Genomic DNA, 26,555 nt, shown 5'->3' with positions numbered 1-26,555 from the left:
TCCAAAGGAGCGCTGAAAAATAAACGGTGTAATCTGATTAGTTGGTATGCCAGTTTCCTTTGCACTAGTCTTAATAAATCTCCCCCTATAAGTTCACTTTTGAAAGCACTTTTTAATACTGCTCCAATGCAATTGAAATACTAAAATGATGCATCTCTGCAGACAGTTTTTCTTAAAAGGAACCTGTCATTGCTGTTACTGTTCCGCTGGAGTCCTTCTAATCGTTTCATGCTTTTCACACTCTCCAAACAGCTTGTTATGTTCAGAAATCGCTCTATAAAGTTTTCCTGCTAATGAGTATTGACATATAATCGGCTCCTGCTCCCGGCCACCTCTTCCCTGTCCACTTGTCTTTGATTGGCATTCCTGTCTCCTCATCTGAAATACTGCGCATGCACCTTGCTCTTAGTATGTGCCAGCTTCTTTGCATGTCTGCACGTCATCTAGGGTCATATTTCACCAGAACATTCTTCTCCTCCCAGGAAAGAAGACCAATGACATTTAAGCCCTGATTTATCAAGTCTGGCATGTGTTATGCCTACGGCCCCACCCTCACAATGCCCTCACTTCCCCCGCTTGCTTCCTTTTTTGTACACTTTGCGAGGGGGTGCAAAATACAGATTTGTGACTTTTCTGTGGGGAATGATAAAATACCCCTTTAGCCCCTGACAGTGCCTGATGTCTTCTATAGGTAAATTTCTTCATATAGTCAAACACTATAGCATCCATAGCAGTTGCCAATACTGGCCTCTCAGTCTCTATTGGGCCCAGCCTGGCACACATGGAGGAGGCACAATAATAGAGGATGTGCAGTATTACTTCTAGTGTATGAAGTGTATTCCTCCAAAAAATAAGCTTATTCCTACAAGTGTTGTGCCAGAAAGGAGAAGGGGCGAGTGGACCACTAATAAGATGTCCGTCTATAATGGAAGCCGCAGGTCTGTAGAGTCCTGTATGTGCTTTGTCTCCTGTCCTTCACATGATTTTCTTCAGCTGTTAATCAGCTCCACCCTTATCTGTTTTTCTTACCCCTTCCACGGCTGTCCTGACATTTGAGGGTGCGATGGATTAACCTTGGTCGATATTGAACACTCCTATAAAAGCTCATTCCAGATAATCAGTCCATCTAAAGGTGTCGTAGACCACCCTACTAACTAGTGAAATGCTCATTCAATGGGTGAAGTGATCAGAGTTGCGGACACCTCAATCATCATTCCCAGGCAGCAGATCGTGCGGTCTAATCAGCGGTCTGCTGCCCAGGAGAAATGATTATGTATGAGGACAAGCAATAGCAGCAACGAGTGCTCTTCCCGATACTATGGAGGTGATAGGTGCATGTAAACATTTTTTTATATTTTTTTTTTACTTTTTTTATAGGCTCACAAGGGGACTCCAATCAATTATTAGATTGCCATTTCTATTCAGTAATGGTATTTTATCCATTACTGAATACAAAAATCTGTATATTTCAAAGCAGTGCTGCTTCCTGCAGGTCTGCATTGGAATATACCAGTAACAGGCCAGAAGCCTATATGGGTACTAATATTAATTGTAATAATATTGTATATAATATTATCAAATACTTATATTTGACCAACGCATCTGAGTGGGTTTAATGTCTGCGATTGGCATTATCACAGACATTAGCCCCGGGTGTCTGTTGTGTGAAAGAGCAGACGCCTCGCCAGCTTTGGTACTTGCTCTGGAGTGGGTGCCATCTTTAAAGACTTGCCTTCCGCCGTACATGTATGGCAGCAGTCAGGAAGGGGTCAAAATGGACAATAAATCAGCAAATATTAACCCTTGACACAACAGAAAGTCAGTATTTTAGTCAGCATGATCAGCCCTACCAGGTTTAATAGGGTCAATCATGCTGACAGATGCTCCTTAAGGGGACCCTTAAGTGAAAGAGAAAATACTGAGCATTAGCGGCTTGCTTTCCATTTACAGCCATTCGATTTTAATAAATAATAGAGAAAGCAAGTTCAAATACAAGTCATATTCATTTCAACTCAACTGCTGGTAATACACAAGTCAGAGCTTACAGTGTACGTCATCTACGCAACCAGCATAGCACAGCAAGCTATGATGTTTCCAAGTTAGGGCAACTGCATAGTTTTCTGTGCTACGCTGTTTGCATTGCTGGCATGCACTGCCTTGTGAGATAGGAAACAGTGGGGGGCCAGTCCCTCTGATATTTTCCTGCCACGTGAAGGACAAGGCTTAGTCATATTTCAGCTTATTAATCTACCCTTAAACTGTTAGCTTAAAATATATTTAAAGGGTAACTGTCGGGGCAGTGATACTGACCATTTTTGTAATATACTTTAATTACTGAAATCGTGCATTTCTATTAGAAAAATAACTCTAAAGTGGCCCATTTTGAGCCTTAACAGTGCTCGCTGTCTTTTGTTTACTTAACACAGTCAGTGTTCAGCACGTCTTCACAGTTTAAAGGCTATGCCCACCTCTGGGGCAATTTTTTATTATTGCATTGTACTCATTTTGAGCTTACACATTTTTTCAAGTGGTCTTTATTAAAAATGTTATGCCCTTTTCTCTGTACAGGGCTGAAATGCTCTAGTAGCAGGATCTTAATGTTCAATTTGTTCCATCAGGCAGCTCCTTATCGCTGATCTCTGACCTTATAAACACTCATTAAAGCTCAATTCTTATCTTACTGATAAGAATGTGGCTTAAACAAGTGTTTATGGCCTTTTAATAATTTAGAGATAAGGTTTCTTAGATGACCAGCATAAAATGAAAGTAGGAATCACACATCTATTAAAAAAAATTTAACACTTTGTGACAACCATTTTAGCTAGAAATTAGTAAAATGCAGTCATAAAAAAAATTACCCCCGAAGGTGTACATAGCCTTTAAACCCTTTGCGACCTCCGCTGAATATGTATGGCGGAGGTCGCGTCTTTAAACATGGCGCCCACTTGTGCATGCAGCGGGTGCCTTAGCTGCTGGAGGCGGAGAGGAGCCAAACTGATGCATTCTGAACGGATCCTTATCCATTCAGAATGCATTGGGGCTGAGCTGATCCGTTTTGGGCCGCTTGTAAGAGCCCTGAAACGGATCTCACAAGCAGACCCAGACGCGAGTGTGAAAGTAGACTTCGTTTCTCACCAAATATTCAAAATTAAAATCCTCATCTAATGACTAGCATGCCAGTACCTGGCAGACAATCTGCCTTTGATTCCCCTCTTAAAAAAAAAGCCATGCTATAGTACATACAAGCATTAGGAAAGAAGATTTCAATGTTAACCACTTCCCGACCGCCCACTGACTATAAACGTCCTGGGCGGTCGGGTTTATCTCTGATTTAGAACACTATTTCAGAGACAGCAGTGACGGCAGGGCACCCCAGAGAGAAGGCACAGACCGTTCCTGTGTGTCCCTGCCTTCTAGATTGCTGTATACACAGCGCTGAACGAGCGCTGTGTATACAAATCAGGAAGCGATGTGCTGCTTCCTGTCCCAACCCGGTGATCATGTGACTGCCGGGGGAGTGCAGTTGCTGCCGGGTCTTCCAGAAGACCTCGATCAGCTCTGCAGTGAGGCTGTACAGCGCTGTATAATGCTGTACAGCCTCTCTGGGGGGTGTATTTCCCCTGTAACTGGGGCTACTATGTCAGCTCCAGTTACAGGAGCAATGAATAGTAAAAATAAAAAAGTGAAGTTAAATGTCCCCCAGAGGTCTTATACGACCTTATGGGGGACACAAAGTATAAAATAAATAAAAAGAAAGTGTTTTATAAAAAAAAGTAAAAAAAAAAGTTTCACATGTAAAAAAATTACATTTCCCCAATTAAGTCATTTAAAAAATGTTAAAAATATAAAAAATAAAATAAAATAGACATATTTGGTATTGCCGCGTCCGTGATGGCCCGCTCTATAAAAATATCACATGATCTACCCCATCAGGTAAATGCCATAAAAAAAAAAATTAAGCCAAAACTGCTTTTTTTAGTCACCTGACCTCCCAAAAAACATAACATCAATCAAACAAAAAGTCGTATGTAGCCCGAAATGGTAGCAATAAAAACATCACCTCATCCCGCAAAAAATAAGCTCTCTCACAAGACCATAGCCAGAAAATTTTTAAAAAATATGGTACTAAGAAAATATGCAACACAAAAACATGATTTTTTTTTACCTAAAAATGTTCTTATTGTGTAAAACGTAAAAATAAAAAAATACAGACATATTTGGTATCGTTGTGTCTGTAACGATCTACAAAAAATATCATATGATCTACCCTATCAAATGAACGGTGTAAAAAGAAATTTGTAAAATGACACCAAACTGCTTTTTTGTGAGTTCACCTCCCAAAAAATGAGATAAAAAGCTACCAGAAAGCCAAATGTACCCCAAAATGGTGCCAATAAAAACTACAGCTTGTCCCACAAAAAATAAGCCCTCACACATATCAGTCAACAAAAAAATAAAAAAGTTATCGCTCTTAAAAACCATGACAGAAAATTCCATGTTAGAAAATCCAGATGTTGCTCCTTCCTTTCTGAGCCCTGGCATATCCCCAAATAACAGTTTATGACCACAATTGGGGTGTTACTGTATTCAGGAGAAAGTGGGTAGCAAATTGGGGGGGGGGATATTCTACTTTTATCTTTTGTGAAAAATAAAGTTTGGGTCTATAGGGCCATTTTCTTGTAAAAAAATATATGTAATTTTTCATTTTCACACCCAAGTATTAAAAATTCTATGAAACAGCTGTTGAGTGAAGTGCTCCCTACACCCCTTAAAAATTCCTTGGGTGGTGTAGTTTACAAAATGTGGTAACTTTTGGGGGGTTTTCACTGTGGGGTTACCTCAGGGCCTCTTCAAATTCAACATGGTGCCCAAAGACCATTTCAGCAAAATCTGCCCTACAAAAACCATATGGGGCTCCTTGCCTTCTGTGCTATGTCCTGTGCCCAAACAGCGGTATACGACCACATATGGGGTGTTTCTGTAAACTACAGAATCAGGGTAACTAATATTGAGACTTGTTTTGATGTTAACCCTTGATGTTTTACAGGAAAAAAAATGATTAAAATGGGAAATCTGCAAAAAAAGTGAAATTTTGAAATTTTCCCTCTATTTTTCTTTAATTCCTGTGGAATACTTAAAGGGTTAACAACATTTCTAAAACCAGTTTTGAATAGTTTTGAGGGGTGTAGTACCTAAAATGGGTGGTTTCTATTATGTGAGCTCCTCAAAAAGACTTCAGAACAGAACTGGTCCTTAAAAAATAGATTTGGGAAATTTTCTTAAAACATTCAAAAATTGCTTCTAAAATTCGAAACCATCTAACGTCCTAAAAAAATAAAATTACATTACCAAAATTATGCCAACATAAAGTAGACATATGGTGAATGTTAACCACTTCACATCTGGGCCATTCACATCCTGACCAGGCCTAATTTTGCAAATCTGACATATCTTACTTTATGTGGTAATAACTTTGGAACGCTTTTACTTATCCAAGCCATTCAGAGATTGTTTTCTCGTGACACATTGTACTTCATGATAGTCATAAATTTGAGTCAATATATTTCACCTTTATTTATGAAAAAATCCCAAATTTACCAAAAATTTGGAAAAATTAGCAATTTTCTAAATTTCAATTTCTCTGCTTTTAAAACAGAAAGTGATACCTCATTATTACTTACCATTCCCCATATGTCTACTTTATGTTGGCATCATTTTGAAAATGTCATTTTATTTTTTTAGGACGTTAGAAGGCTTCGAAATTTAGAAGCAATTCTTAAAAATTTTAAGAAAATTGCCAAAACCCACTTTTTTAAAACCAGTTCAGGTCTGAAGTCACTTTGTGGGGCCTACATAGTAGATACCCCCATAAATGACCCCATTGTAGAAACTACACCCCTCAAGTTACTTAAAACCAATTTTATAAACTTTGTTAACCCTTTAGGCGTTCTACAAGAATTAAAGGAAAATGTAGATCAAATTTTTAAATTTCACTTTTTGGGCAGATTTTCCATTTTAATCTAATTTTTTCTTTAACACATCGATGGTTAACAGCCAAACAAAACTCAATATTTATTACCAAGATTCTCCGGTTTACAGAAACACCCCACATGTGGTCATAAACTGCTATATGGGCACACGGCAGGGTGCAGAAGAAAAGGAGCGCCACATGGTTTTTAGATGCCATGTCCCATTTGAAGCCCCCCTGATGCACCCTTACAGTAGAAACTCCCAAGAAGTGACCCCATTTTGGAAACTAGGGGATAAGGCGCCAGTTTTATTGGTACTATTTTTGGGTACATATTATTTTTTGATCATTCATTATAACACTTTATGGGGCAAGGTGACCAAAAAATTAGTTGTTTTAGCACAGTATTTATTTAGTTTTACAGCATTCACCTGAGGGGTTCGGTCAAGTGACATTTTTATAGAGCAGATCATTGCGGATGTGGCGATACCTAATATGTATACTTTTTCTTATTTACTTAAGTTTTACACAATAATAGCATTTTTGAAACAAAAAAATTATGTTTTAATGTGTCCATGTTCTGAGAGCTATAGTTTTTTTATTTTTTGAGAGATTTTCTTATCTAGGGGCTCATTTTTTGCGGGATGAGGGGACGGTTTTATTGGTACCATTTTGTGGGACATACGCCTTTTTGATCACTTGGTGTTGCACTTTTTGTGATGTAAAGTGACAAAAATGGCTTTTTTTGACACAGTTTATTTATTTATTTTTATGGTGTTTATCGGACTGAGTCGATCATGTGATATATTTATAGAGCCGACCGTCACGGATGCGGCAATACCAAATATGTCTTTTTTTTTTCTTTCTATTTTTAACATTTTTATTTAATTCCTTACTTGTGGAATTTTTTTTTACATGTGAAACCTTTTTTTTTTACACTTTATTTTTTTATTTTACACTTTGCGTCCCCCATAAGGTCATACAAGACCTCTGGGGTACATTTAACTTCACTTTTCTTTCTTTTTTTTCCCACTGTTGATTTCTCCTGTAACTGGGGCTGACATAGTAGCCCCAGTTACAGGAGAAAGGCACCCCCCAGAGAGGCTGTACAGCGCAATACAGTCTCTGAAAGACCTCACAGCTCCTGCACTCACCCTTCTCCGGTGATCACATGCCCTGGAGACCATGATGATTGGTCTCCAGGTGAAAACAGCTACTGGGGGATCGCTGGTGGAGTGTAAATGTACTGATCTCCCTCTCCTTCCAGTGCTAATGAGAGGGAGACAGTACAAGCATTTCTGAGCCCGGTAACTGGAAATTACAGCGCTCACATGCTCTGGAGACTATGCTGATCGGTCTCCAGTGAAAAGAGCTACTGGGGGCTCGCTGGTGGAGTGTAAATGTACCGATCTCCCTCTTCTGCCAGCGCTAATGAGAGGGAGGCGGTACAAGCATTTCTGAGCGCTGTAACTGGAAATTACAGCGCTCACATGCAGGGCCGGACTGGCCTGCCGGGATACCGGGAAATTTCCCGGTAGGCCAGCAGGCCTGAGTGCCGCAAGGCCGCAGCCCTGGTGGCAAGTGGGGGCGGCCGGCGGCAGGGCACAGCAGCAGGAGATGAGCGCTTCCATTGTGGAAGCGCTCATCTCCATAGTCATCTGTATCGCCGTCTTCAGGACGGCGATGCAGATGTCCATGCTGCGACAGGGGATGGAGAGGTGTGTCCCCTCCTGTTCTTCTGATAGGCTGCCAGCCTAGTGCTGGCAGCCTATCAGAGGCCAGTGCAGGCGGCGCGATGACGTCATCGCGCCGCCTGAGCCGTATAGCGAGGGACACAGGCCGGAAGAGGCCTGCATCGCATCACTGGAGGTAAGTCTAGGTGTCTATTTTTTTTATTTTTATTATATAGGTACAATACTGGATCATGATGGGGGGGGCTACTGGCACATTATAACGGGGCTATTGGCACATGATATGGGGGCTATTGGCACATGATATGGGGGCTATTGGCACATGATATGGGGGCTATTTGCACATGATGTGCGGGGCTATTGGCACATGATATGGGGGCTATTGGCACATGATATGGGGGCTATTGGCACATGATATGGGGGTAATTGGCACATGATATGGGGTCTATTGGTACATGATATGGGGGCTATTGGCACATGATATGGGGGCTATTGGCACATGATATGGGGGATACTGGCACATGATATGGGGGCTATTGGCACATGATATGGGGGCTATTGGCACATGATATGGGGGCTATTGGCACATGATATGGGGGCTATTGGCACATGATATGGGGGCTATTGGCACATGATATGGGGGCTATTGGCACATGATATGGGGGCTATTGGCACATGATATGGGGGCTATTGGCACATGATATGGGGGCTATTGGCACATGATATGGGGATATTGGCACATGATATGGGGGCTACTGGCACATGATATGGGGGTTATTGGCACATGATATGGGGGCTATTGGCACATAAGGGGGGCTACTGGCACATGATAAGGGGCGGCTACTGGCATATAAGGGGGGGTTACTGGCACATAATAAGGGGGGGTTATTGGCACATAAGGGGGGCTACTGGCACATGATATGGGGGGGCTCTGGCTGCTGGCACATGATGGTGGGGGCTCTTATTACTGGCACATGATTGGGGCACATCTTACTGGCACATGATTGGGGGGCATCTATTGGGGCACATCTTACTGGCACATGATTTGGGGGTACTATAGGGGCATCTACTGAGGCTAAAAAGAAGGGGTATTTTATATGGGGGGCTCTGTATAGGGGCATTTTATACTGGGACATATGGTGGGGGGAAGGGGGGGAGGAGCACTATGGGGTCATCTATGGGGGCACTGAGAAGGGGTATTTTATATTGGCACATTATGAGAACATTAGCTCAACTGGGGGCACTACAAAGGGGTATGTTTTGCACATTATAAGGAGAATTATTTCTACTGGGGGGGGCGCATTATGGTGGGCTTTATTACTCCCCCATGGTATGAGCCCCCTAGTAGCAGCACCAGCCTCTCCCTGCTCTGCTATCCCTCTGCCCCTTCTCCAAATCCTTATTATGAAATCTTTCTCATTAGGATAAAACACAACATCAGCTCCGCCGAGCCCTCCAGCCAAGTGTTGAAGTGGTGTCCGAAATCCCCAAGAGTCAAGCCAAGTAATTGTAAGTTTTCATGTGAAATATGTTTGTTTGTAGTTGATCTTTATTATATGATCTTTTGTTTTGCAGCATATGGGTGAGATTTTATAACTATTTTTATTATTTGGTCGAAAGGCTGCCGTAGAATATCTAAAATAGCTGGTCAAGTAAAACGTTGCATGCAACAATCATTAAATAGGTGGCCAACAAAAAAGGGGCGCGTCAAAGGGCGTGGTAAAACACTGTCTGAGCATGCTGAGAGTTGTAGTTTTGCAACAGTTGGAGGCATCCTGGTTGGGAAAACACTGTGATAATATGAACAATGGGGGTTCTACAAAAGAGCTATCGTGGGGCAAAGTTCATATTCGTGTTTACACACGTGTTTTAAAATGAATGCTTTCTCCCATTATAAACAAGTAAATAATGACGCAATGCTGTGGGGCTGGTATGCAACTTTTTCCAGGGGTGGTTTTTATCCTCCAGTACGGCCCTGCTCACATGCCCCGGAGACTATGCTGATCGGTCTCCAGGGCTTACAGTTTAGCATTGCGATCACGATGCCTAGTTTAAATACCAATCTCCCTCTCTGACCGGCAGTAATGATAGGGAGATGGTACAAGCATTTGTGATCGCTCTGACTGCTTGTCAAAGCGATCAAAAGTCCGGAGACCAGGAAAAAAGGTCTCACGGTAAAGCTTCATATTCTTGGCTGTCAGGAGGGAGCTCAGTCACTGAGTTTCTATGTACAGGGGCGGAGCACAGGGAGGAAAGCTGCAGGACGTTTTTAGAACGTGCTTTCAGAAATAGAGATCCACCTCCCGGACGTTTATAGTCAATGGGCAGACGGGAGGTGGTTAATTAATGAGTATTTTATATGTGTCACTATCTGTCTCAAAAGCAGAGATATTCAAATTTAGAAAACAGTGAATTGTTTCAAATTTTCATTAACTTTTGGATTTTTTTATAAATAAAAGTCAAATATATTGACTTAAATTTACCATTAACATTATGTACAATGTGTCACAAGAAAACAATCTCTGAATGGCTTGGATAAGTAAAAGCATTCCAAAGTTTTTACCACATAAAGTGACACATGTCAGATTTGCAAAATTAGGCCAGGTCAGGAAGGGGGAAATGGCCTGGTCTAGAAGTGGTTAAATGGGTTCTCCAGGAATTAAAAAAACTAAAATACTAAAATACTTTTATATAATACATATATTCACAAATACCTTTCATTATTTAGAATGGCTTGTTTTGTCTAGGGAGCAACTATTAGGAGAAATAAAATGGCCGCCGTCCTTTTAGTGCACACAAAACCTGTCCTAATCACACAGGAGGACAAGTCACTTCACCACAATGAGCCATAGTGCTGCCTCATCCTCCTCTGTGCTCTGCTTGTCAGAAATCATGATCCTGAATACAGGTGAATCTCTGTGGCAATGGAGATTATGAGGAGACATGAGAGGAGGGTGAGATGAGGCTAATGAGCAGCAGCACTTGTTTACAGTCTCCATTACCACATTACCACAGCCTGTCTTATCCGTCCTCTCTGTACTTTGTCTCCTCATTAACTAAATTCCCTAGAGATTCAGCTAAAGTTCTTATCATCTGTATTCAGGATCATAATCCCTGACAAGTACAGAGGAGGAAGAGGAGGCAGCTCTTTACCTCAGTGTTGGAAAGTAACTTGTCCTCATGTGTGATCAGGACAGGTTTTGTGTGACCTAATGGGACAGCAGTCATTTTGTTTCCCCTGATGATTGCTCCCTAGACAAAACTAGCTATTATAAAAAATTAAAGGTGTTTGAGAATATATTTATAATAAAGTAATATTTAAGTATTTTCATTTTCTAAATTACCGGAGAACCCCTTTAAGGACTGCCACTTTTACCAATAACGGTCTTGTGAGATGGAAAAATACCTTGTTCAGGCTCAAGACTGTAAGGATGAAGATTATGTCCTCGAAGATATGAATCTACAGTCGTGGCCAAAAGTTTTGAGAATTACATAAATATTGGAAATTGGAAAAGTTGCTGCTTAAGTTTTTATAATAGCAATTTGCATATACTCCAGAATGTTATGAAGAGTGATCAGATGAATTGCATAGTCCTTCTTTGCCATGAAAATTAACTTAATCCTAAAAAAAACTTTCCACTTTCATTGCTGTCATTAAAGGACCTGCTGAGATCATTTCAGTAATTGTCTTGTTAACTCAGGTAAGAATATTGACGAGCACAAGGCTGGAGATCATTATGTCAGGCTGATTGGGTTAAAATGCCAGACTTGACATGTTAAAAGGAGGGTGATGCTTGAAATCATTGTTCTTCCATTGTTAACCATGGTGACCTGCAAAGAAACGCGTGCAGCCATCATTGCGTTTCATAAAAATGGCTTCACAGGCAAGGATATTGTGGCTACTAAGATTGCACCTCAATCAACAATTTATAGGATCATCAAGAACTTCAAGGAAAGAGGTTCAATTCTTGTTAAGAAGGCTTCAGGGCGTCCAAGAAAGTCCAGCAAGCGCCAGGATCGTCTCCTAAAGAGGATTCAGCTGCGGGATCGGAGTGCCACCAGTGCAGAGCTTGCTCAGGAATGGCAGCAGGCAGGTGTGAGCGCATCTGCACGCACAGTGAGGCGAAGACTTTTGGAAGATGGCCTGGTGTCAAGAAGGGCAGCAAAGAAGCCACTTCTCTAAAAAAAAAAACATCAGGGACAGATTGATCTTCTGCAGAAAGTTTGGTGAATGGACTGCTGAGGACTGGGGCAAAGTCATATTCTTCGATGAAGCCTCTTTCCGATTGTTTGGGGCCTCTGGAAAAAGGCTTGTCCGGAGAAGAAAAGGTGAGCGCTACCATCAGTCCTGTGTCATGCCAACAGTAAAGCATCCTGAGACCATTCATGTGTGGGGTTGCTTCTCATCCAAGGGAGTGGGCTCACTCACAATTTTGCCCAAAAACACAGCCATGAATAAAGAATGGTACCAAAACACCCTCCAACAGCAACTTCTTCCAACAATCCAACAACAGTTTGGTGAAGAACAATGCATTTTCCAGCACGATGGAGCACCGTGCCATAAGGCAAAAGTGATAACTAAGTGGCTCGGGGACCAAAACGTTGACATTTTAGGTCCATGGCCTGGAAACTCCCCAGATCTTAATCCCATTGAGAACTTGTGGTCAATCCTCAAGAGGCGGCTGGACAAACAAAAACCCACTAATTCTGACAAACTCCAAGAAGTGATTATGAAAGAATGGGTTGCTAATGCTATCAGTCAGGAATTGGCCCAGAAGTTGATTGAGAGCATGCCCAGTCGAATTGCAGAGGTCCTGAAAAAGAAGGGCCAACACTGCAAATACTGACTCTTTGCATAAATGTCATGTAATTGTCGATAAAAGCCTTTTAAACGTATGAAGTGCGTGTAATTATATTTCACTACATCACAGAAACAACTGAAACAAAGATCTAAAAGCAGTTTAGCAGCAAACTTTGTGAAAACTAATATTTGTGTCTTTCTCAAAACTTTTGGCCACGACTGTATATTATTCCAATCTCACTGGCTTTGCCTCCTTTATTGTACTGAGAGAAAACCACCAAGGCACCAAAAATAAAAATATTTAATGAAATAGATTAAGTCCAAAATTAAAAGTTTCTAATATCTAAAAAAATGTTTGAATAATCTAGTAATGAAGGTAAAGCGTCAGTATTCCACAAAGTGCAATTAGTGAAGAGTTTTTAAAAACATTTGATGGCCCAGCAGTAAAAATAAAAGGTAAGTGGTACCAGGGTTATCCATTCACAATTTTTGAGTTCCAGCTAAAAATTGGTAGATTCAACTCAGTAAACATACTATTGGCCTCATGAGTATTATTCAGTGGATTACATTTTCAAAAGTTCAATAAGCTTTTCAACTTATTAGGCATGGTAAATATTTTGGAAAAAATGTACTTTCGCTGTCAAACTAAATTCCTTTTCCCAGCCATTGACCTTTTTTGGAATGAGGAGAAATCTTGAAGACAACTCCACTTTGTGGAGTGACGGACAAATTTTGCATCATTGATTTAGAATTATTGTATTTTATGTGTTGCAAATGAGATGTAAAATATGAGTAAAATTTTATGAAGACATACTGTAACGGCAAAAGTTATTGTTTCTTGTTTAAACTTTATTTCAATCACATTTTGTTTGCTTTTAAAAGGGAAGCTGTTGTAAACCTCATGCAGAACTCGTTGTAAGCAAACAGTTATGGCAGAAATGCATAATTTGGTCAATATGATAGGTTGACCAGAAAATGCTACTGAATGCATACATACAGTGAGTGTTATGCTGCAAGTCCATTTGTCACCGCAAACATGATCATATTTCACAATATTCCTTGTTTAAGGGCTCATGCACACGACCATTGTTGTTTTCTGGTCCGCAAATTGCGGAACCCGCAAAACACAGATACCAGCCATGTGCATTACGGCCAGCCCAATACATCAGTCCTATCCTTGCATGTAATGTATGTAAAATCTATGTTAGAACTTAAAAAAATGCCATTGTCAACTTGTACGTGAACCTGGCCAAACAGCAATTTTTTTCTTACTTGGTTGACAATTTAAATTCACAGTTTTGTTTTATTTTTTTCGAATTTATCTTGTTCCTCTACTTTTTTTCAGATTCAATGGTTTATTTTGTGCAGTATAAGATGCAATTGCAATGAAGATTTTAAAATGGGTAAGAATTTTTTTTTTCTATTTGTTATTTAGGCCTTATGCACACAAATGTATTTTCTTTCCTTGTCTGTTCCGTTTTTTTTTTGCGGACATGTGGTCATATATAAGGAACCAACCAAAATTATTATGGGGTCGCCCATCTTACCTGAGCTGTTCTTAAAGAGGTTGTACGAGTTATGTAAAAAGAAAAAGTAAAGCACTGTAAATCTGTTACATAAGTTAAGCAAGTTTTAGGCAAAAAAATGTATATTTGCTCATTTCCCTAGTTCTGTTCCTTTGTTGACATGCAGTTGCAGAGCTGTTGGGGTGTGTAACAACCATTTCTGAGGTTTTCCTCATGAATATTTGTGGTTGTGAACAAAGACTGTCTTTCCTCTCCCCCTGCTCTGCAAAGGGAGTGAATACAAGTGCTGCCCTGTCTGCAGTCTGACTGCTGGGATGCTCATGTTGTATGTGTGGGACTACAAGTCCCAGCTGTACAGTACAATGACATTGCTGATACACACATGATCTTCCCCCTACCTATTCCTGTGCAATGCTCTGTAGCCACTTTCTCACAGCCAGCAAAAGAGTACAGAGGAAAGAACTCCTCCAGTCTCCAGCTCTGTGTTTGCAGGGTGAGGAGGGAGGGAAGATCTTGTGCACAGCCTTTGTCTCTTCACTGCCTGGAGAAAAGGAAACCCTGCAGCTGCTCAGTACCTTAGGTAGAGCCTCCAGCCCTGAGTCTGTGCTGCTTATAGTAGAAGGGGTTAAACTTTGCTGAAGAATCCAGTAGGAGGGGAGACACAGAGCAGACAGCTCAGCCAACAGACCAGGCAGTGCAGGGGGTGTGGCTTGTTGCTCCAACAGCACAGCTTTCAAGGTGACGTTCCGTGCATAGAGGCAGACCTGATCCCTCTAGCAGCCCAGGCTTGTGCACAGAACATCATCAAAGCAGGGAAAGGAGCTTACACCACAGGTCATGTAACATTCAGCTAACTAGGAGAACCGGGCCACTGTAGATGGAATAAGTGAATTAAAAACGCTTTACATTTGCTTAGTTAGAAATATACAAAGAACAAAAAAAAAATAACCTGGACAACCCCTTTAACACAATTTATAAAGCATAAAGACAATTGCTTTACGGCAGCCACTTGTGCCATAAACACAGAGGTCAGGAGGGGACCTCATTTGGAGAGTTTTCTAGGCATGCTCTGTGACCTGTGCAGAGGTCATTCTACAAGGAAAGAATAGATAAGCTTTGACAATCACCTATTGTGAATGGTGGATCCTGTCTTATCTATACACAGAGGTGATATAATTACAGGCAGGATTAAAATGACAGATAAGTAGGTAACTGCAGTAAAGTGATCTGTATTGATAAAGAAGTGGTGCCTATTATTAGGCTCAGTGTGAAAACTGCAGTATTTTATGTTTTTTTAATATTTTTTTATATATAGATATTGACATGGAAAATTAAAAACAACAATATCAAAAAATCTTTAAAAATGTGTTTAACATAAAAACATGATTTAAACAATTGGTTATTTTCTGGTGAAACATTCCCTTTAAGGCTTTGGCCCCAAAAGGCTGTGTGTGAAACCACCTTTAGGGTGCTTTAACACATACTTTTTGCTGACTTTTTTCCCCCACTTTTGTGTTTTTAGTGGCATTTTTGTACATACATTTTTGTAGTAAAAACAGCAGCTCCAGGTGGTAGCTAGTAGGCAAACACACTGCTTGCAAAAACTCCCAAATACTGTAAACATGGCAAAAAATGTCTGTGATTATTTCTGCCGTTTTTAACTGGTAAAAAACACCAGTGCAACAATCATGTATTTAGGGACCCTTAGCCTATAATCCCAGATGGGAGGATGGATTTATTAAGGCTGCTATATCATATGCCAGTTTTAATACGAAATGCTAAATGTACCACATTTATCAAGAGGAGCAGGCCTCTTAATAAATTTGACACGTGTTATGGTAATTTTTTTCTATGATTCCTAAGGTGGAATCTAACCAATTGTGATGCTCCAAATTATAATGTTCCCTCCAAGGGTAAGAGTGTATGACCGGTCATAAAAAGGACATAGACACTGAACATGTGAAATACCTCTGCTGCCTTCCCTCTAGAAGAGTTTTTTAATTTATAGGAAAAGCCCTGAGTATTTATATTTTACAATAGGGGTTTCAAATGAACCAATCAGAATATGCCAACTGTGGTAACCAGAACCTAGGTGTCTCCATAGCTTAGCATATGGAATCAATCATGATAAGGCAGTTAATTCCTTTGTCTAGACAGATACATACAATTGGTGTCTATATACAGTCTATACCAGATAGATGTACAGTACAGACCAAAAGTTTGGACACACCTTCTCATTCAAAGAGTTTTCTTTATTTTCATGACTATGAAGGCATCAAAACTATGAATTAACACATGTGGAATTATATACATAACAAACAAGTGTGAAAGAACAACTGAAAATATGTCATATTCTAGGTTCTTCAAAGTAGCTACCTTTTGCTTTGATTACTGCTTTGCACACTCTTGGCATTCTCTTGATGAGCTTCAAGAGGTAGTCCCCTGAAATGGTCTTCCAACAGTCTTGAAGGAGTTCCCAGAGATGCTTAGCACTTGTTGGCCCTTTTGCCTTCACTCTGCGGTCCAGCTCACCCCAAACCATCTCGATTTGGTTCAGGTCCGGTGACTGTGGAGGCCAGGTCATCTGGCGCAGCACCTCATCACTCTCCTTCATGGTCAAATAGCCCTTACTTTCAAAGTTTTCCCAATTTTTCGGCTGACTGACTGACCTTCATTTCTTAAAGTAATGATGGCCACTCATTTTTCTTTACTTAGCTTCATTTTTCTTGCCATAATACAAATTCTAACAGTCTATTCAGTAGGACTATCAGCTGTGTATCCACCTGACTTCTCCTCAAAGCAACTGATGGTCCCAACCCCATTTATAAGGCAAGAAATCCCACTTATTAAACCTGACAGGGCACACCTGTGAAGTGAAAACCATTTCAGGGGACTACCTCTTGAAGCTCATCAAGAGAATGCCAAGAGTGTGCAAAGCAGTAATCAAAGCAAAAGGTGGCTACTTTGAAGAACCTAGAATATGACATATTTTCAGTTGTTTCACCCTTGTTTGTTATGTATATAATTCCACATGTGTTAATTCATAGTTTTGATGCCTTCAGTGTGAATCTACAATTTTCATAGTCATGAAAATAAAGAAAACTCTTTGAATGAGAAGGTGTGTCCAAACTTTTGGTCTGTACTGTATATAAAAAGATTATACACTGCTGAAAAAAATAAAGGGAACACAAAAATGACACATCCTAGATCTGAGTTAATTAGATATTCTTCTGAAATACTTTGTTCTTTACATAGTTGAATGTGCTGACAACAAAATCACACAAAAATAAAAGAATGGAAATCAAATTTTTCAACCCATGGAGGTCTGGATTTGGAGTCACATTAAAAATTAAAGTGGAAAAACACACTACAGGCTGATCCAACTTTGATGTAATGTCCTTAAAACAAGTCAAAATGAGGCTCAGTAGTGTGTGTGGCCTCCACGTGCCTGTATGACCTCCCTACAACGCCTGTGCATGCTCCTGATGAGGTGGCGGACAGTCTCCTGAGGGATCTCCTCCCAGACCTGGACTAAAGCATCTACCAACTCCTGGACAGTCTGTGGTGCAACTTGACGTTGGTGGATAGAGCGAGACATGATGTCCGAGATGTGCTCAATTGGATTCAGTTCTGGGGAACGGGCGGGCCAGTCCATAGCATCAATGCCTTCGTCTTGCAGGAACTGCTGACACTCCAGCCACATGAGGTCTAGCATTGTCTTGCATTAGGAGGAACCCAGGGCCAACCGCACCAGCATATAGTCTCACAAGGGGTCTGAGGAGCTCATCTCGGTACCTAATGGCAGTCAGGCTACCTCTGGCGAGCACATGGAGGGCTGTGCGGCCCTCCAAAGAAATGCCACCCCACACCATCACCATGACCCAATGCCAAACCGGTCATGCTGGAGGATGTTGCAGGCAGCAGAACGTTCTCCACGGCGTCTCCAGACTCACGTCTGTCACATGTGCTCAGTGTGAACCTGCTTTCATCTGTGAAGAGCACAGGGCGCCAGTGACGAATTTGCCAATCTTGGTGTTCTCTGGCAAATGCCAAACGTCCTGCACGGTGTTGGGCTGTAAGCACAACCCCCACCTGTGGACGTCGGGCCCTCATATCACCCTCATGGAGTCTGTTTCTGACCGTTTGAGCAGACACATGCACATTTGTGGCCTGCTGGAGGTCATTTTGCAGGGCTCTGGCAGTGCTCCTCCTGTTCCTTCTTGCACAAAGGCGGAGGTAGCGGTCCTGCTGCTGGGTTGTTGCCCTCCTACGGCCTCCTCCACGTCTCCTGATGTACTGGCCTGTCTCCTGGTAGCGCCTCCATGCTCTGGACACTACGCTGACAGACACAGCAAACCTTCTTGCCACAGCTCGCATTGATGTGCCATCCTGGATAAGCTGCACTACCTGAGCCACTTGTGTGGGTTGTAGACTCCGTCTCATGCTACCACTAGAGTCAAGGCACCGCCAGCATTCAAAAGTGACCAAAACATCAGCCAGGAAGCATAGGAACTGAGAAGTGGTCTGTGGCTATCACCTGCAGAACCACTCCTTTATTGGGGGTGTCTTGCTAATTGCCTATAATTTCCACCTGTTGTCTATCCCATTTGCACAACAGCATGTGAAATTGATTGTCACTCAGTGTTGCTTCCTAAGTGGACAGTTTGATTTCACAGAAGTGTGATTGACTTGGAGTTACATTGTGTTGTTTAAGTGTTCCCTTTATTTTTTTGAGCAGTGTATATTATAATAATACAGAGGGGCCATTATATATAATAATAATAATAATAATAATAATAAAAAAACTCTGCAGAGACGAGACGCGGCTGAAAGAAGGTATCATGACGGTCCTATCTTTGAATGAAGACGTTGAGGAAAGTCTACATCACAGGAGATGTCACTGGATGGATGAGGTATGTAGTGCTGTACTTTTGCATGAGATATGTGGTGCTGTATATTTTGTAGTCAAGTATGTAATGTAGGGTTGGGGGGGGGGTGGATTAAGAATTTGGCCCACCCTGCCGCATCCTGGTCCCAGACTTCAGGTCACACTGTGCGTGTTCTGAATTTTGGGGCTTCACACCCATCTACAACATTATCTGTACTCAGAGAGTTATCACTGTTATCTGTGGTGTTACATAGGACTACTACATTATCTGTAAAAAGGGGCATGTCCACAGGTTGGGGGGGTGCAATACATGACTTGCCCCGGGTGCTGGCAACCCACGCTACGCCACTGATTCTACATACTCCACCTGGCAATAAACATTGAATCCCAATGATATGTTTGAGTTTGGGCATTTGGTATATCGAGCATCCAGTGGATTTAGCCATCTTCACACTAAAGGCACTAAAGCTATTTTAAGGGGTTTTCTGGGGCTTAAAGAGGTTGGCCACTTTCTGGTTACTGTTGACTAATGTATTTGTGCTGATGGAGGGTCATGTGACCAGGCAAATCACCTCTATATCATGTCTCCTCCATTCAATAGTTATGTTGCATAAACTTCTTGTATTTTATTTTGTTTAATCTATCCTGAAAAATTATTTTTAGCCACAGGCCAACGTTTCGGTCTAACCTAGACCTTGTTCACGGCCTTAGTTAATTTTAGCATATTGGATGCAGGATCCGAAAACGTTGGCCAGTGGCTAAAAATTATTTTTAAGGATGGATTAAACAAAATAAAATACTCCTTTTCACTAGAGGAGTACCATTCAATTCACTATACTATCCTCCATTCAGAAACACTGCACCTGCACTAAACTCCCAACAGAAATAGTACAGATGGCAGGTGCAGTGTATTTGAATAGAGGAGGCATCATATGGAGGTGATTTGCCTGGTCACATGACCCTCCATCAGTGGCCATCTTATGGGCAGGACCTCTGTGTGGACAGCACAAAAGACTAAATATGGAGGCATACCTTATAAAATGGTGCAGAATTTCAACACAGGCTATATTAGTAAGTGTCATATAATAATCTCACAAACAAATTGGTGAAAAAAAAACAGAAAGTGGCCAACCGCTTTAAATATTGATGAATTTGTCTTCAGAATCAATATCTAATCAGAAGTGGAACGGAGTCGAGGTGTCAATCTTGTGCGACATCTTGTCCACCCGTCACATGGCCTTTCTGCAGCCCAATCCAGTTCAATATCATACTTCATAATATACTGTATGTAGTGCTCTACCTGGTATACACTGAAGACCCCCACCGCCAAATCTGATGTGGATGATCTATCCTGAGGATAGGTCATCAATATTTAAGTCCTAACAACCACTTTAAGACTGATCTTATGTTACTATTTGTATCCTGGAAAAAAAAACTTGCTTGGTTAGATGGACAAACAGTATTATAGCCTACTTTAGTAACAAAAAGAGAACATATAGGAAGTACTATAGTACACACCTGTGAACTTCTTCTTAATTGCATCTTTTGAACTGGCATAAATCATCTTGCTTTTTAGAGGTGCATTGTCAGGTGCCCTAGAAAATAACATAAAAACCAAAAGCCAGGTGTTACAAAAAATAATTCACTGTATTACATAGAAACACGAACAGTGAGGTAATAGGTATATTAGCATACTGTTTATTTTCTTAATTAGCCTCTTCCCACCCAATGACGCACTATTATACCATGGTAAGAGGGTCATACCCCAAAAATCGTACAACAGTATACATGTTGAAGTGTTGGTTTGGGCACAGGAACTGTGCCCGTCTCATCACTTGAATGTGATGGCTATATAGTATTCTGTTAGCTCCAATCTTGGCCATTTAACCTCACTGCTGATGGTGACATCAAAATGGTTTGACAGAGGGAGAGAGTGTGCCAATGTTTTGCAGTGGCAATAAGGGGCCTAACCATGGCCCCTAGATCTGCCTTCAGAGGTATAGCCTAATAGGATGCATGACAGACATAATACACTGCAATACAGAAATAGAAATAAGTAGTATGTGATCAAGCTCCTATAAGTTAACGGTATAGTCTGGTTATTTCAAGTTATCTCGTATCCACAGGTTAGAGGAAATCCATTAGGTCAGTGTGGCTCTGAAGGCCTGGAGCCCCACAATCACGATATTGGAGACCCTGTGGGACCCCCTGAAATGAATGGAGCGGCAGGTCAAGCATGTGTAGTGCCGCTCTATTTATCTGTATGGGCCTGACGGAAATTGCCAAGCACTGTACTCCAGTCCCAAGCCACAGAGACTGCAAGCGGGGTTTGCTGAGTGTGGTATGTGTGCAAGAGTAGAGTAAAAGACAGGTAAGTGCATAGTTTAACACTGCGCCATAGTTAAACACAAAGACATAGAGACCAAGGTTTAGTAGATTTTCCTTGTTTTATAACAAGTTCCCGAAATAAAGGGTTTAAATTGAAATTCATATTTATTCTGTATTTTTATTCTTACTATTCATACCTAATTAAACATGTGCTCCATGGACAACGCTACTAAGTGTGTGTCCTGTGCAATGCATGCATGCCTTGAACAGCATTTGAGGGTGAATTAATATGCACTAGATACAAGCATGTTGCATATTTGGAAAACCCAGGTTTGTGCTGCTTGCAACACTCAAAGCCAGCACTCAAATCTGGAGAGAGGTGTAGACCTCACTGCACAAACACTGGCTGGGGCCGGTATTCCCTCTAAGCCTTGGCAGCTGCTGAGCGGGGTCGGCTTACAGATGGGCAATGCTTAGTCAAAGGTGGGCGATAGGACAATCAATCGTCGTATATAATTATATATGTACAGCTAGTATAAGTTATATATCTTCTTGTATATAGTGATATGTCTTCTTGTATATAGTGATAAGGACCATGCTGGCATAACCTGGGTATCTCCTGTATGTAATTATATATGTACAGCTGGTATAAGTTATACATCTTCTTGTATATAGTGATATGGACCATGCTGGTATAACCTGGGTATCTCCTGTATATAATTATATATGTACAGCTGGTATGTTATACATCTTATTGTATATAGTAATATGCACCATGATGGTATAACCTCAGTATCTCCTATATACAAATATATATGTACAGCTGATCTGTTAAGTTATACATCTTCTTGTATATAGTGATATGAACCATGTTGGTAAAACCTGGGCAAGTCGGCGTCTCCTGTATAATACAGGCGAATACCCAGGTTATACCAACATCATGGTCCATATAACTACAAGATGTATAACTTATACCAGCTATACAAGTCAGGTCCATAAATATTGGTACATTGACACAATTCTAAATTTTTTGGCTCTATACACCACCACAATGGATTTGAAATAAAACAAACAAGATGTGCTTTACCTGCAGACTGTCAGCTTTAATTTGAGGGTGTTTACATCCAAATCAGGTGAACGGTGCAGGAATTACAAGAGTTTGCATATGTGCCTCCCACTTGTTAAGGGACCAAAAGTAATGGGGCATAATAATAATCATACTTTCACTTTTTAATACTTGGTTGCAAATCCTTTGCAGTTAATTACAGCCTGAAGTCTGGAACGCATAGACATCACCAGACGCTGGGTTTCATCCCTGGTGATGCTCTGCCAGGCCTCTACTGCAACTGTCTTCAGTTCCTGCTTGTTCTTGGGGTATTTTCCCTTCAGTTTTGTCTTCAGCAAGTGAAATGCATGCTCAATCGGATTCAGGTCAGGTGATTGACTTGGTCATTGCATAACATTCCACTTCTTTCCCACGTCCGCAATTTCTTTCCGCATTTTGCGGAACGGAATTGCGGACCCATTCATTTCTATGGGGCAGCACGATGTGCTGTCCGGACACAGAATTGCGGACCCGCACTTCCGGGTCCGCAATTCCGTTCCCGAAAAAAAATAGAACATATCCTATTCTTGTCAATCTTGTCAATCACCTGACCTGAATCCGATGGAGCATGCTTTTCACTTGCTGAAGACAAAACTGAAGGGAAAATGCCCCAAGAACCAGCAGGAACTGAAGACAGTTGCAGTAGAGGCCTGGCAGAGCATCACCAGGGATGAAACCCAGCGTCTGGTGATGTCTATGCGTTCCAGACTTCAGCCTGTAATTGACTGCAAAGGATTTGCAACCAAGTATTAAAAAGTGAAAGTATGATTATTATTATGCCCCATTACTTTTGGTCCCTTAACAAGTGGGAGGCACATATGCAAACTGTTGTAATTCCTGCACCGTTCACCTGATTTGGATGTAAATACCCTCAAATTAAAGCTGTCAGTCTGCAGTTAAAGCACATCTTCTTCGTTTCATTTCAAATCCATTGTGGTGGTGTATAGAGCCAAAAATGTTAGAATTGTGTCGATGTCCCAATATTTATGGACCTGACTGTACATATATAATTTTGTACAGGAGAGGAGATGCCCAGGTTATACCATCATAGCCCATATCACTATATACAATGAGGGGGCAATCATTCTAGTGGTAGCAGGGAGAAACAATGCGTCCGGTGTAGTGCTGCTGAGTGCATTCTAACTCTTATTGCTAATGCTAAGGCGACAGCCTGACACTCCTCATACATTTACACTGAGCTGAAGGGAGAAGAAAAACATCACACTCATTAAAGACTCACTCTAGCCTCTAAGATGGCGCCGCCGCCTGCATGTTACCTCGCCCTGCTGCTGAGTGCTCAGTCCTCCTCTTCTGGTCGGAAAAAGAAGGTAGAGGCAGCAGTAGCGCGGCAATATGGGGTAGGCGGCACCCCACATAGCCGCATACAAAACTTCCTGTAGGAGTAAGATGTAGGAGAAATAAATGTGGTCATAGTAGAGACCTCAAGTCGCCAGGACTTTTAATGTAGTGTTCTCAGAAATATTAACAAATGCCACTAGTGTCACTAGAAAGATTGCCGGAGCTAAATAAGTTGTTCAAAAGCTGGTGCAAGAAAATAAGGGCTTGGGTTAATGGAGAACTAGGCTTACGTCTGTCGGCTACAGGCTCTACAGTAGGGACAGGCTGCTACTTAATAGGGAGGGTGCAGCTGTGCTGAAGGAACGAATGGTTAAATGACTGAAGGAGCTTTTAAACTAGGATAGAAATAAATATAATAAGGATGAGCTAATCGATTTGTTCTGAATTTCGCAATAAATTCTTCCACCAAACGAACCCAAAGCTTTTCAGGTTCGCTTTGCAAAAATCCATTTTACAGCATTGTTGGCAGATAAAACCACGAGGGAGGAAGAAGAAGGATGCTCACATGACCCTGGGAGGAAGTGGGAGGAAAAGCTTCCCTGATTGGCTCTCAGGCAGACAGCCTGAATCAGCCAATCATTGGAGCAGCAGGCCTGGAAATGCCCGAGCAGAGCGAGCAGAACGTCAATCTATGTTGATCTGTTAATGAGGGTGGATGAACCCCAGTGTCTGACAAAAACAAATTACACAGTATACATAGACACAGGCAAGCATCTCTTCTAGTGCAACAGGGATAGTGTTTGCAATGTGTGTTTTACAGTACAGAAAGGTATTTTCTGAAACTAGATTTTTGTACACACAGTAGTCAAATCTTACGCCAGCCTTTTCCTGCATCACTATATTAGTGTTGTAGGAGGGAATAATGTCTGACAGAAAACGATCTTAGACAGTATACAGAGTCACAAGCCAGCATCTCTTCTAGTGTAACAGGCTGATTAAGCCAATCATTGGGACAGCAGACAGGGAGATGTCTGTGCAGAGCATCATTCCGTATTGAGCTGTTAATGAGGGTGTATGGGTGTATGCAGTGTCTGACAGAAAATTATTTTACACAGCATTCAGAGGCACAAGCAAGCCTCTCTTCTAAGTCTGTCACCATGCCTTGGAGCCATGGGTCCCAGCATTCCTCTTGTTCCTCTTCCTCACAGCCCCAGAAAAGCCTTTAAGTGGCATCCTCTTTGTCTTCACTGCACCCTCCTACCGTGGCAACAAAACCCCACCACGCACTCCGACAGATAGTCAAGAGAGTCTCCCTATTGATGACTTGTGTGAGAGCAGTCAGTGTTTGCCATGAGGAGAAGGTATCGGGGGAGGCAGGGGACCACATGCATAGCTGTGTTGATGGTAGTGGTGGCGGTAGGGGCAGTGGTAGCTACTGTGGCACTCTGAACAAATAGAGAGCAGGGAATCGGAAAGAGGATCGGGGAGACCACCATGAGATATCACAGTCTGATAAATGTGGCAGAGAGGGCTAGGACTGTGATGATGATTGTGTGTTTGATAGGACCAGGAAGCCGGATTCGGGTGCTGAGAAAGAGACATCAGGGAAGAAGGGTGATGGCCGTGGTGGCAATAAAGAGCAGAGGCAATGTACGGCCAAAACCTCCTAAAGAACTGGCATGGCCAGATCTGCTTTTATTGTGGCCAGCTGGGAAAATGGTGATGCTGCTGATACTGTGGGCACAGGTTCAAGAAACCCTGAGCCACTCCCTTATGGTGGTTTTTCTCCACAAGGTCGGCACATGAGACTACAGCTGTGTACAAGACCTGCAGGATTAAAATTAGGGCTCTTTCACACTTGCATTGTCCGGATCCGGCGTGTACTCCATTTGTCGGAGGTGCCCGCCGGATCCGGAAAAACGCAAGTGAACTGAAAGCATTTGAAGACGGATCCGTCTTCAAAATGCGTTCAGTGTTACTATGGCACCCAGGACACTATTAAAGTCCTGGTTGCCATAGTAGTAGTGGGGAGCGGGGGAGCAGTATACTTACAGTCCGTGCGGCTCCCCGGGCGCTCCAGAATGACGTCAGAGCGCCCCATGCGCATGGATGACGTGATCCATGTGATCACGTCACCCATGCGCGTGGGGCACCCTGACGTTACTCTGAAGCACCCGGGGAGCCGCACGGACGGTAAGTATACTGCTCCCCCGCTCCCCACTGCACTTTACCATGGCTGCCAGGACTTTAGCGTCTTGGCAGCCATGGTAACCATTCAGAAAAAGCTAAACGTTGGATCCGGCAACGCGCCGAAACGACGTTTAGCTTAAGGCCGGATCCGGATTAATGCCTCTTAATGGGCATTAATTCCGGATCCGGCCTTGCGGCAAGTGTTCAGGATTTTCGGCTGGAGCAAAAAGCGCAGCATGCTGCGGTATTTTCTCCGGCCAAAAAACGTTCCGGTCCGGAACTGAAGACATCCTGAACGGATTTCTCTCCATTCAGAATGCATTAGGATAAAACTGATCAGGATTCTTCCGGCATAGAGCCCCGACGACGGAACTCTATGCCGGAAGAAAAGAACGCAAGTGTGAAAGAGCCCTAAGCTGTGGCCATTCAAACACAAACATAGGTACCAGGGCTCTACTGCAGCACATGAGGTGGCATCACCGGATCTTGTGGGAAAATACAACTGGCCAGCATTCTCAATCAGAACAAATCCTGCTCAGACTCCTCCTCATCCATAATGGAATATGTGACTATGGGGAAACTATTCTCAATCGGCAATTAGCTTATGTGAAAACTGAACTCCCATCTGGCCAAGTTGCTGGCAGTTCAGTTACTGCCATACCACTTAGTTGTGATAAATGTGGTGCACTTCCGTGCCTTTGTCTAAATAAAAAAAATTCTGGGGTGTAGTCCGAGAGGTGTGCTGAAACTCTTAGGGTA

The 26,555-nt window shown here is 42.0% G+C and overlaps 1 protein-coding gene across 2 annotated transcripts in view; it reads right to left on the bottom strand.

Moving 5' to 3' along the window:
* The window catches only part of CFL2 (cofilin 2), a 78,367-nt gene that overhangs the window by 1,817 nt on the left and 49,995 nt on the right, over positions 1-26,555 (bottom strand). For both annotated transcript variants that reach the window (XM_040412570.1, XM_040412571.1), the window contains exon 3: positions 20,393-20,469. In XM_040412570.1, coding sequence (XP_040268504.1) covers positions 20,393-20,469 — 77 coding nt within the window. The remainder of the gene's footprint in view (positions 1-20,392; positions 20,470-26,555) is intronic.

This window comes from Bufo bufo, chromosome 11 (genome assembly GCF_905171765.1).
Source record: "Bufo bufo chromosome 11, aBufBuf1.1, whole genome shotgun sequence".
NCBI lineage: Eukaryota > Metazoa > Chordata > Amphibia > Anura > Bufonidae > Bufo > Bufo bufo.
Note: the sequence above shows the minus strand (reverse complement) of the source record. Positions and strands in the feature narration are given on the sequence as shown.